Below are 13,127 nucleotides of genomic sequence, written 5' to 3'. Positions count from 1 at the left end.
TTGCCTGTGGGCCACAAGCCAATAGGACACGCCCACCCCCCTAGGCACGCCCGGATGGCTTGTGGGGCCCATGTGGCTCCTCCAACCCTAATTCCAGTCCTATAAATTCACATCTTCGAAGAAAAAATTAGGGAGAACATTTCATCATGTTTTACGAGACGGAGCCACCGCCAGCTCCTGTTATTCCTCGGGAGGGCTGATCTGAAGTCCGTTTGGGGCTCTAGAGGGGGATTAAGCTCCGTCGTCATCATCAACCCTTCTCCATAAAAAATTCCATGATGCTCACCACCGGGAGTGAGTAATTTCTTAGTAGGCCCGTTGGATGGTGATGAGCTTTGGATGAGATTGATCGTGTAATCGAGTTAAGTTGATAGGGCTTGATCCCTAGTATCCACTATGTTCTGAGATTGATGTTGCTATGACTTTGCTATGCTTAATGCTTGTCACTAGGGTCCGTGTGCCATGATTTCAGACCTAAACTTATTATGTTCTCTTTGAATATGAAAAGTTTTTAGATCATATCTTGCAAATTGCATGCACCTATTACATGTCTTGATCCGCATACCCCAAGGTCACAATAATTGAGATTCTTTCCGACGGTTGCCGTAGTATAAGGAGGTCATGTATTTACTATGTGTTAATGCTTTGTTCCAGTTCTTTATTAAAAAGAGGCCTTAATATCCCTAAGTTTCCAATAGGACCCCGCTGCCACAGAAGAGTAGGACAAAAGATGGCATACAGGTTCTTCTCGCAAACACGTATCACTATATACAGAAATACATGCCTAAATTATATTGATGAATTGAAGCTAGTTCTGTGTCATTCTACTGTATAATTGTTACATGATTGATGTCATCCATACCTTTCTGTTATTTTTTCCTTTTCTTTCATTGCAGGTTGCAGCATTGAAATAAGGCATATAGAAGGAATTAAGTGCACCTTGTAGAACTTTGGATATATTCCTCTGTTATTTTATTCCACAATACATACTTGGAGAACACATATAAAGTGGGGTATTAATACATATAATAACACAGAGGGGTTATTTCTCCAAGATCATCGCCGTGCAAATTAAGTGCAAACCGGGCTCTCGTACGCACTTTATTTACCAGAGACCATATTTACCAGCAACTCTGCAACTTACTATAAGTGTATCTGTGCAGAGCAATGTCACGTAGAGTTGTACTACCTTGTACGCACGCACGTATGGCTGCATCTCGAGCGCTCAGTTGCGGACCTCCGCGCGGTACATGGGCTCAGGGACCTCGTCCGCGCGCGCACAGCAGCGGCAGCCATTGTACCCGTGACCGCAGCAGCCCCAGTGACATCCACTGCCGCCTCCGCCGTGTCCGGGGTAGCCACCACCGCCGCCTCCGCCGTGTCCGGGGTAGCCGCCACCGCCTTTACCACCGTGTCCCGGGTAGCCGCCGCCACCTCCTCCACCGTGACCTGGGTAGCCGCCGCCTCCTCCACCGTGGCCCGGGTAGCCGCCGCCTCCTCCTCCACCGTGGCCCGGGTAGCCTCCTCCTCCTCCTCCACCGTGGCCCGGGTAGCCGCCCCCGCCTCCTCCACCGTGTCCTGGGTAGCCGCCGCCGCCGCCTCCACCGTGGCCCGGGTAGCCGCCGCCTCCTCCTCCACCGTGGCCTGGGTAGCCTCCCCCGCCTCCTCCAGGGTAGCCGCCGCCGCCGCCATAGCCCTCTACGCCTGCTTTCTTCTCTTCCTTCTTGGCCTCTACATGAACAGAAGATAAACGGTGCATGGATATTAGGAGCAGCACGCAGCATAGCAAAGCAAGTTTCTTAACCTAGTAACGAATTGACGATCAGGCAATTCATGCTAGTGCAAAAGTATTCTGAGTAGCGCGTTAGCTCACTACTTTGTTCAGTTGAGGCGACGAGGATAGCAGCAGCAAGCAGGAGAGCAAACACAAGAAGACCCTTGGACGCCATGCTTGACACCCTCTTCCTCAGTGCTTCTAGTGGCTAGTGTGATGGATGATATGGACTAGCATGCATAGCAAGCCAATTTATAGGAGGGAGGGGCCGATGGAGGGCTTGGATAAGATGGCTGGCTAGAGACGGGCTGTGACTGTGTGGTGAGCAAGTTGAGGCGCTGGGCGGGGTCTCCATGGGTGTCGTCGGCAACGCGGACCGTGGACAGGCCCCTTGGAGCGGTGGTGGTTGGGGAGTGGACGGTACACATTAATGCATCCCAGCAATCTAGCATGCAAGTAAACTAAGCTCCGCTCATCTGCAGGAGTACCAATGGCGCCAGCCTCTGACTATGCACGGTGCAGGTGGGCACTGCTGGCGCGACGACGCAGTCGTACTCGGCGTCTACCATTGCATGCACGCAACGCATCAATCCAATTAATCACCTCTGGGTCAAGTTAGACACGGACGCATGCATGTCCAAATCGTCCGAGCATATTCTGGATCGGATATCTTCTTCTGCATTTGGAAACCGGGTACATACCGGACGTGGAGCATTGCTGAACGTTCGTACGTGGTGGGTAGTCTTTGAGGCAGCCACACATATATCTCACACCCCATTTCCTTCACTTACGTACGTACGGACAGTGAACTTACGAAATTGTTATCCAAGGCCACGTACCACACACCGATCCTCTGGCTCCTATATGTGGTGCATGTTTCCGTTCTAAAAACATGGTTGAGATCATACTGAAGTAAAAAAAATCAACGGATGTTAACAATTCATGTAATGAAGCATCGTGCGAATTTTTAATAATATCAAATGAGTTCAAGATTTGAAAAAGATCCCAGTTGCAAGAAAAAATACACTTGTTTCTGTACTTTCTGAATTTTGTATTAGAGTTAAGTTAAATTTTAAGCTAAGTTTTAACTTTGTTTCCAAGGTTTACCCCCATTTAAGTACAATTATTCCATTATACCCCATTTAATAAATCATTTTCCTGATTTATTATTTTATTTTTAGCTATTCAGCCAAGAAAAACCCACATATCAGTGCACATGTGGCATACCACGTAGATGGCTTTTTCCGCATACTTTAGCAAGGCATATATACATATATTATTATTTTTTGCAAAAAAAGTTTATTATAAAAGTTCATCAAAAGTACAATCTACCTCAAACATAATAAAAATGACATCAAGATTTCTACACCACCGAGCGACCACAATCGTCACCGAACAAGCTGGTGATACGCCGCACCATTACCAAAGCTGACTCGACCACATCCACAAAGTCTTGGTGGAACATATGACCTTTTAGAAATTGCACTATGAACTATATACGGATCTACATAGACATATTTTAAAATGTAGATTTATTCATTTTGCTTCGTATGTAATTTTTCAGTAAAATCTCTAAAAGGTATTATATTTAGGAACGGAGGGAGTACTTACCAGCTAGAGATAACCCTATCCAAGACTACATCAAGCCTATTGATACAAATGTTAGTGAAAACTTTAGAAACAAATCAACTGATGGCACTAAATGTTTTCATGTTGGTCGCACCTACCTCCGACTAAACCTGGACGTACACCGGACCGGGTCGGACTTTGGAAAGCCCGAACCAACAATCTCATGCCCGAGCCCGGCTCGGCCCGGCCAAAAAACGCAAATCTCAGGCCCGAGCCCGGCCCGATTGGACTAAAAAGGGAATTTTCGGGATGGGTCAGGCCGGATCTTCGTGTAGAATGGTGATTTGTGCAAGCCTGAGTCCGGCCCAAACTGCTACCTGGGCTTGAAAACCCGACCCGTACTGCAAGCCCGGCCCAGCCCGGCGCAGGTTTTTCGGGCCGGGCTCGGACCAGGCTGCCCATGCCCAGATTTACCTCCCACCAGAGTAAGCATGGCAAAGTTAAGCCTATATATAAATCAATAGTATGTTTTTTCCCGTTTGTATATGTTTCCTCACCCCAAACTTATATGTATTGAAATCAATAGGAAAGGAAGAAGGGGTTCTGTGTATGCGAGACACAAATGTATTATGCACAACAAAATGTTGCCAAATTCTTTCTTGGGTAAATCACACAACCACATGCCAAATTTCATTAATAAAAGAATGGGCAAGACGAGCAGGTGAACTGTGATAGTACATTTACGGAGATTGCATTACGTGCACAGTGAGAAAATTGCAATGGTTCACAGTGCATTTTTTTGTCCCGATATTTATGATATGTGTGGCACAATAGACATCCGACCACATGACTCATCAGGTCGTCTCAAAGAGTCAGCTCAGATTATCCTGTGTTGGCGAACATTAAAATGCCCACATGTCCAGTTGCAACTTCGACAGCCCGCACGTTGACCCAATAACAACTACTCATTCCCGCCTCTTACGTATGACACGAAGCAATTCCGTCCTGACGCTTTTTATGATAGTTTTACTTATTCGGAGATGACAACTTTAATTATAAACAGTAATGCTACACATACAGGCAATTACGGACTGATTTTGTTTACATGATGACATGGCAACAGGTGATTGGAGAGAAGGAGAGTGAGGTGGGCCACCCCAATGAAAAATCAGGGAGGGCTGAGATTATTTATGAAGGGTCCGTAATGACCCTGTAAAAGGTCCGTAGGTCTAGAATTATTGAATTATAAAAGATGGCAAGTTTCGGTTTCTCTTTTTTTTCTCAAATGGCAATTTAGTTGTAAAAACGTCAGGACAGTGTTACTTCGTGCGACAGTGTGACACTTATCATTTTGGTTAACTATAGTTGTCACGTGTGATTTGTTGCGAACCGACTAAAACTGTACGCAATTAGCGAACTGTCATTAGGACGTGATTAGTCCGTTATTAGTCTAGTCGTACGGATGCATCCGTCCATACAGACGCCTTTTTGTACAGACGCCTTTTACTCACGTCCCAATCCTTGTATATATATTTCAGATCAATGGAAGAGAAGATGATTCGCACAAACACTTTCGTTTCTAATCTTTACACGTTATCGAGCACTGTCTCTACCAAAAGAGCCATCTCAGAACAAAGAGAAGACAAGAGAAAGAAGAAAGGTGAGAACAATGGCAGGAGACTTGTCTTCCCTAGCTTTTGCCTTCGCGCGCTTCATCCAGAAGGAAACATATCGCCGTCGTTTTCCTCGCGCTCAGAACCACCAGGCCACCCATCGTCGTCATGGACTTGGCGGATCAAGTGGCCCTTGACGCACCTTTTTCGCGAGGAAGAATCGCCGCCGTGCCCGCTCCAGTCGTGGTCGCCACGGCCCTGCACCACCAGTGCAGCAAGCAGGACCGGGCACCCATGATGTGCCCGTCGAGATGGTCGCGCCGGCGCCTCCAGCGCCGACCTTTGTCGCCCCTGCTACCGGCTGGCTTCTCGCTGGACCGTCGGCGCCGTTTCTGGGAGAGGAAGATGCTGGACTGGTTCCACCGCCAACATCGCCGTACTACCGCGGCCTACGCGAGACCGCTCCACCCCTGCATCCACAACTTCCAACGCCGACTCTATCAGACGAGGATCCGATGCACTTCTTCCCCCTGGCTATGGCCCGATTTCGAACGGGGATTGGGAAGTGGTGCCAACGGAGGAGGAAGAGTAGTGGCTCACCGGTACGAAGACCGAGCCCACGGCTCCCGTGACGGCGGATGCGACCACTGCCCCATCCTTGACCTCAACACAGCCGCAGGCATGCAGATCGAGGGGGCGGCTTCGTCTTCCACGCCACCGACCGCTCCGGGACCAGCAACTCTACCGCCGGAAGACCGCCGCATCCTCCGCCGCTTCGCAGCTGCCCTGGAGAGGACCCGCCCCGGCTTGAGCTCCAGCTCGTGGGCTCCGGTGGGCCTCAACCTCCCCGGCTACCCCGCGGGAGGATACTCCCTCCTCTGAATAGGGTCGCCTCGCGGCTGCGGCGGTGGCCGGGTGCTGCGGCTGCTGCCATGGGGAGAGGAGGCCGGCGTGGTGAGGTGGGGAAGAGTGGAGAGCTGGGGATCGTGGAGAAGTGAGATGCGGGAGAAGTGGGGATACGGGAGAGACGAGCGGCGCCGAGGGGAAACCCTAGCGCGTGCGCTTCGCCTGTTATCCTCTCCCTTTCTCTCGATGGTTCTCTGGGCCAGGCCCTTTTCCCTCTCTCCGTCGCTGCATGGGCCGGGCACCCCCCCCCCTTTCCCTCCCTGTCGCTGCTAAGGGCCGAACCCCCCCTATTTTTCTCTCTCTGTCAGTGCTAAGGAATGGGCCGCTAGTGTTTTGGCCCAACAGGCCAACATCCGAAAAAAAGAGAGGTTGCTGGTGTTTTGGCACTTCCATCAGGAAAAAGCCCATACACACATATATTGCATAGCAGCCTTGTTTTTTTCCTTTTAGTGTGATATACTATTGTATTTGAACCTCAGTTTATACTCTGTCACTGTTGTATTATCAATTTGTATATATTTAGACTATGTATAGTCTAAAATAAATAAAGTCTCAGACTATGTATACATATTCTATATGATTGCCTCAACATTTTTCAAAAAAAAATTAGAATATGTAATTCTCAAATACAACAATTTATTTCCACAATTCGAATTTTGGGATCACAAGATAGATGAGGCATCTACTGCATTTTGCAGATTATCCTCATCACTAAAAGAATATCTTCGAGTGCTCTCCCAAATATGCGAATTGATGTGGCTACCTCGAATTTTTGCTAATCACAAGACAATTATGTGATCTACTGCATAATTTGCAGATTATCCACTCTCACTATGAGGTCTACATCCAGTCTTTTGACAAGATGATTACCTTCAAAGTGATTTTGTAAAATGTAATATGACACAAAAGTAATGGACATATGAACATCTACTGGTCAAAACCAGAATATGCTCTCCATTACTGTAAGATCTACACCGCAACGGTGAATATCTTTAAAGTGCCATACGCATAAAATGAGGTCTACACATATAAGTATAAAGCATCAGCTATACTTGCAAACTTTGATTCATCAAAGCATTTGTTGTTACTTATATTTTACTCTCATAGTAAAACTAAATCATGCATGAAATACCATGCAGGAAATGGCTGGCGTCATGCATCGTGAATTTCATGAACTTGAACTAGATGGTAGTAACTATTTACCATGGGCTATGGATGCAAAGATAGCCCTCGAAAGCCGTAAACTCGGTTTCATTATCACCACACCCGATGAAGGCGCCGGAGAAATCCCCACGGCAGCCAAATATTATTAAATTATAAAAGATGGCAAGTTTCGGTTTTTCTTTTTTTTTTTCTCAAATGGCAATTTAGTTGTAAGAACGTCAGGACAGTGTTACTTCGTGCGACAGTGTGGCACTTATCATTTTGGTTAACTATAGTTGTCATGTGTGATTAAACCATAGTTGACATGTGTAATTAACTAGTTACCATGTGTGGTTAAATTATAGTTGTCATGTATGTTCAATCATATAGTTGCCATGTGTGATTAACTAGTTGCCACGTGTGGTCAAACCATAGTTGTCATTTATGATCAATCATAGTCGTCATATATGATTCACTAGTTGCCACATATGCACAACTGTTGTTGTCATCTATCACCGTTCAAGCATCGTGTTGGCGAAGAGCAGTTCACCCACAAGACGACGCGGTCAATCGTGCGCTAATGGACTGGATGGTGTCCGTGTGAACAAGAAACGGTTCACCCACATGACGACGCAAGCAACCATGTGTCACTAAACTGGATGGTGTCTGTGTGAGCAAGAAACGATTCACTCACACAATGATGGATGCTTACGCTGCTTTCCAACTAGATGGCAACTGTTGTAACATCCGTGCAAATGAATCAAACTGCATCGCATGCGTTTGTCCATGCATGTTGATAAATGCCAGCCGTGAGCGTTATGTATTTTCCTTTTGGTATTATCATTGTGATGTAAATGAATTGGTGTTCGCTGCTGCTACATTGTGCTGCTTTCTGTACGTCGTTGGACCTCGAAATCCGCTAAACCTCGAAATATATTCCTTAGAAAACAATATGAAAGACAGTTCCTAGACACAACGCCACGTCACAGAAGGCTGCGCTCTTAAAACTATATGTGATTATTGTTATAGGGTTTCGAACAAGAGTCATGATATTTTGTTATAACATGCATGCATGAGAGCTGCATGTGTTTATATGTACTCCCTCCGTTTCTAAATATAAGTCTTTATAGAGGTTTCACTGGTAAAATACATACGGATGTATATAGACATACTTTAGACTATAAATTTATTTATTTTGCTTCGTATGTAGACCTCTAGTGAAATCTCTTAAAAGACTTATATTTAAGAACGGATGGAGTAGTATATTATGCAAGAAAGAGAAGTCTTACAGGGTGAATACACGACCAGAACAGACTCCTGGTATTATTGAAACAGGATAACTGTGCAGTGTGTACGTATACGTACATGCATACATGCACCTAGTAGTTTATTAGTACGTGCGTGCAGCTAGCAACAGTAGCATTGGTACGTAACGTAGCTGCGTGTTGCACTTAGTTGCGGACCTCCGCCCGGTACATGGGCTCCGGGATCTCGTCGGGGCTTGCGCAGCAGCGGCAGCCACCATGCCCGTGCCCGCAGCACTGGTACCGGCAGCCGCTGCCGCCTCCGCGGCCACCACCGTGGCCAGGATACCCGCCCCCGCCGCCGCCACCCCCGTGGCCAGGGTACCCGCCGCCGCCACCGCCCCCACCCCCGTGGCCAGGGTACCCGCCCCCGCCCCCGCCGCCCCCGTGGCCAGGGTACCCGCCGCCGCCGCCGCCATGGTAGCCACCTCCTCCGCCACCGCCGCCGCCGCCGTGGTAACCCTGAACACCGGCCTTGGTCTCTTCCTTCTTGGCCTCTGCATGAACAAAAACGGTATGCATGTGATTAGTAACAGTAGCAACAGGTTTCTTAGCCGAATGACGCGCGCTGCTAGCTAGCTCACGAGTTTGTTCAGCCGTAGCCACGAGGAAAGCCGCAGCAAGCAGGACAGCAAACACAACGAGACCCTTGGACGACATGCTTGACATCACCCTCGTCGACCTATTGACCAGCAAGTACTTTGTAGTAGCTAGGTAGCTTAGCTTGTGTGATGGATGAGATAGATGCCCATGAATGTGAAGCCAATTTATAGGCGGGAGAGGCCAATGGAGGTTGGGATAAGATAGGAGGAGCTGTGACCAAGTTGAGGCCGCGCTCTCGGGTCTCCTCTCCTCCATGAATCCATGCATGGGTGTCGGCAACATGTACACTAGGTGGACGTACCAAGGGCCCCGTTGGTGGGACAAGAGCGCTTGTTACCGGTTGGGAGATGGACGGCATGCAGCCATTAATGTCTGGCGGACACCTCGCGCAGGGGTGAGGAAACGCGACAAAGTTGGACCAGGCGTCATGCATGCACGCATCGATCAGCTCCCGATTCTCTAGATATTATCTACTGTATTAGAGTGAGACCGGTGCATGAATGTAGCTGTACATCCAAATCTTCGGATAAATGGTGCATGTCTTCTTCTGAATTTGAAGAGCTGTACAGTGGAGAACTCTTCAAACGTGTACGGCCGTTCTCCAAGTAACGTGGTGACTCTTTGAACCAGCCTATATACCATGCATTAATTGCTATTCTACGTTTTTCATTTTCATTTTAAGAAACAACGAGTATAAGATAGACGCCCACATGCACCTATACTACCCCAAAAGCACATATGCACACAACATCTATTACAATATCTATTGAAGACAAACGTCACCGAGCTTCAAGATTGATGAAATCAACACACATGCATGACAAACAACATTTGTGTTAATGAGACATAGGATCACAAACCCGCTTTGGTTCCTCGTGGAGTGTCTGTACGAGAAACCAGCAGTAGTATTTCATTAGTAGAAAATGGAGATATAGTCTCGGTTCTCCAATCGAGACGATTAACTTGGAACTAAAGACACACCCCCTTTAGTCCTGGTTTGTCACGAACCGGGACTAATACGCTTTCACGTGACCGACAGCAAGCGAGGTGTGGCCGGGACCTTTAGTCCCGTTTGGTAACACCAACCGGGACTAGTGGATTTGGTGATTTGAGATTTTGAGATTTTGGGGTTTATTATTTATTTCTAATTTTCATTTTTTGTTTTCCATTTAATTTTTTTTCATTTAGAACATATCTTACGCTACGTACTACATATTATATACGTTATGCATATATAAAAATAGAATTTCTCGCACGGCCATTCACACACACACACATATATATACACACACACACTAGCGGGACTAAAGGTCTATTTTCGCCAAGCGAAACGGCGGGAAGCGCGGGACTTTAGTCCCGGTTGGTGGCATCAACCGGGACTAAAGGTCTATTTTTGCCGGCCCAAATTCCGCACAGGAAGGGATCTTTAGTCCCGGTTCGTGCCATCAACCAGGACTAAAGATAATTTTTCTATTTTCACTTTTGCTTTTTTTATATGTTAGCTTTCTGCATATTTCCAGTTTGTACACGAAATGCATCCCGGTTTTTGTCGTAATCCTTCCAACTTTTTAGCACATGCAATGTGGGTGAAATGATGGTACCATGCCAAGTTTCAGCCTTTTCACAGTTGAATTGTAGCGCTTTTCAATTTCCGGGTCATTTAGCTCAAAAAAATCATGTAATGCATGGAAAATAGCAAATGAGGTAAGAAAGGGTTGAAAATTTATGAGGTGTCTTTGAATGATTTATATTGAGGCACAAAAATTATGAAATTGAAATAATATAAAAAAATAAAATGGCTTTGTAAGAGATGAGTATTCTTCCGGAACCCTGATACTTCGAAAGAGATAGTCCAGTTTGTACACGAAGTGCATCCTGTTTTTGTCGTAACCCTTCCAACTTTTTAGCACATGCCATGTGGGTGAAATGATGATACCATGCCAAGTTTCAGCCTTCTCCGATTTGATTTGTAGCGCTTTTCAATTTCAGGGTCATTTAGCTAAACAAAATCATTTAATGCATAGAAAATAGAAAATGAGGTGAGAAAGGGTTGAAAAATTATGAGGTGGATTTGAATGATGCATATTGATGGCACAAAAAGTCTGGAGTTGAAATAAGATTAAAAACGAAATGGCTCCCTCATACCTCGAATGAGATAGTCCAGTTTGTACACGAAGTGCATTCTGTTTTTGCAGTAACCCTTCCAACTTTTTAGCACATACCATGCGGGTGAAATTAGGATACCATGCCAAGTTTCAGTCTTTTCAGAGTAGATTTGTAGCGCTTCTTAATTTCAGGGTAATTTAGCTAAAAAAGCATTTAACGTATGGAAAATAGCAAATGAGGTGAGAAAGGGTTGAATATTGATGAGGTGTCTTTGAATAATGCATATTGAGGGCACAAAAAGTTTGGAGTTGAAATAAGATTAAAAAAATGAAATGGCTTTGTAAGAGATGAGTATTCGTCGTGAATCCTCATACTTCAGATGAGATAGTCCAGTTTGTACATGAAGTGCATTCTGTTTTTGCAGTAACCCTTCCAACTTTTGAGTACATGCCATGTGGGTGAAATGGTGATACGATGCCAAGTTTCAGCCTTCTCCGATTTGATTTGTAGCGCTTTTCAATTTCAGGAACATTTAGCTCAAAAAAATCATTTAATGCATGTAAAATAGCAAATGAGGTGAGAAAGGGTTGAAAATTTATGATGTGGCTTTGAATGATGCATATTGAGTGCACAAAAAGTCTGGAGTTGAAATAATATTAAAAAATGAAATGGCTTTATAAGAGATGAGTATTCGTCCGGAACCCTCATACTTCGAAAGAGATAACCCACTTTGTGCACGATGTGCATCGTGTTTTTGCCGTAACCCTTCCAACTTTTTAGCACATTCCATGTGGGTCAAATGATGATACCATGACAAGTTTTAGCCTTTTCACAGTTAATTTGTAGCGTTTTTCAATTTTAGGGTCATTTAGCTCAAAATAATCATTTAATGCATGGAAAATAGGAAATGAGGTGAAAAGGGTTTAAAATTTATGAGGTGGCTTTGAATTATGCATATTGAGGGAACAAAAAGTCCGGAGTTGAAACAAGATTAAAAAAATGAAATGGCTTTTGTAGAGATGAGTATTCGTGTGGAACCCTGATACTTCGAAAGAGATAGTTCAGTTTGTACACGAAGTGCATCTTGTTTTTGTCGTAACCCTTCCAACTTTCTAGCATATGTCATGTGGGTGAAATGATGATACCATGTCAAGTTTCAGCCTTTTCAGAATTGATTTGTAGCGCTTTTCAATTTCCGGGTCATTTAGCTCAAACAAACCATTTAATGCATGGAAAATAACAAATGAGGTGAGAAAGGGTTGAAAATTTATGAGGTGTCTTTGAATGATGCATTTCGAGGGAACAAAAAGTCTAGAGTTGAAATAAGATTAAAAATGAAATGGCTTTGTATGAGATGAGTATTCGTTCGGAACCTTGATACTTCAAAAGAGATAGTCTAGTTTGTACACGAAGTACATCCTGTTTTTGCCGTAACCCTTCCAACTTTTTAGCACATGCCTTGTGGGTGAAATGATGATACCATGCCAACTTTCAGCCTTATCCGAGTTGATTTGTAGCGTTTTTTAATTTCAGGGTCATTTAGCTCAAAAAATCATTTAATGCATGGAAAATAGAAAATGAGGTGAGAAAGGGTTGAAAATTTATATTAAAGAGATACATAATGTTTCTTCGCGTTTCAAATGTCATAAAACAAACATATATATAGCCGGAAACTCACTAAGAAGAAAGTGATGACAGTGAAAGCTAGTCAGATCCGGATTGGGATGTTGGGGTTTAAAACTTTTTCTTCGCGTGTGTCCCTTTGCTCCGTAACCATGGACAATCTTCATCATTTAACAGGATGCTTGGGTCAGTCTTTACTGTGAAGGGAGGAATTTCGTGAAACTTTTCATAATATTTTGACATGTCTTGTTCTCCACTCCCACGATGTTTCTTTTCCGTGAAAGAACTATGTGGCGCTTTGGCTCATCGTATGATGTATTCGCTTCCTTACCTTTTCTTTTTTATTCTCTTGGTAGACATGTCCTTCACATAGAAAACTTGCACCACATCATTGGCTAGGAAGAATGGTTCATCTGTGTACCCAAGATTGTTGAGATCCACTATTGTCATTCCGTACCGCGGGTCTTCCTTTACCCCGTCTCCTTT

The 13,127-nt window shown here is 45.0% G+C and overlaps 2 protein-coding genes across 4 annotated transcripts; both read right to left on the bottom strand.

Annotated features, from left to right (window-relative positions):
• Positions 1-940: 940 nt before the first annotated feature.
• LOC123428144 (glycine-rich cell wall structural protein-like) lies at positions 941-2,034 on the bottom strand. Of its 3 annotated transcripts, XM_045112310.1 has the most exons (3): positions 1,874-2,034; positions 1,372-1,731; positions 941-1,338 (listed from the first exon to the last, which is right to left on the bottom strand). In XM_045112310.1, exons 1-3 carry the CDS (start codon positions 1,947-1,949, stop codon positions 1,226-1,228), a joined length of 549 nt encoding a protein of 182 aa, XP_044968245.1. In that variant the 5' UTR covers positions 1,950-2,034; the 3' UTR covers positions 941-1,225. The 3 variants fall into 3 exon arrangements, with proteins under 3 accessions (XP_044968245.1, XP_044968243.1, XP_044968244.1); XM_045112308.1 differs by having other exon boundaries at positions 941-1,731; positions 1,874-2,026; XM_045112309.1 differs by having other exon boundaries at positions 941-1,731; positions 1,877-2,024.
• A 6,212-nt stretch (positions 2,035-8,246) lies between these two features.
• On the bottom strand, positions 8,247-9,126 carry LOC123428143 (glycine-rich cell wall structural protein-like). Its single transcript, XM_045112307.1, has 2 exons — positions 8,894-9,126; positions 8,247-8,806 (listed from the first exon to the last, which is right to left on the bottom strand). Exons 1-2 carry the CDS (start codon positions 8,976-8,978, stop codon positions 8,457-8,459), a joined length of 435 nt encoding a protein of 144 aa, XP_044968242.1. The 5' UTR covers positions 8,979-9,126; the 3' UTR covers positions 8,247-8,456.
• Between the last annotated feature and the right edge of the window lie 4,001 nt (positions 9,127-13,127).

The sequence above is a fragment of the Hordeum vulgare genome, chromosome 2H, assembly GCF_904849725.1.
Source record: "Hordeum vulgare subsp. vulgare chromosome 2H, MorexV3_pseudomolecules_assembly, whole genome shotgun sequence".
NCBI lineage: Eukaryota > Viridiplantae > Streptophyta > Magnoliopsida > Poales > Poaceae > Hordeum > Hordeum vulgare.
This window is presented reverse-complemented; position numbering and strand designations above follow the sequence as displayed.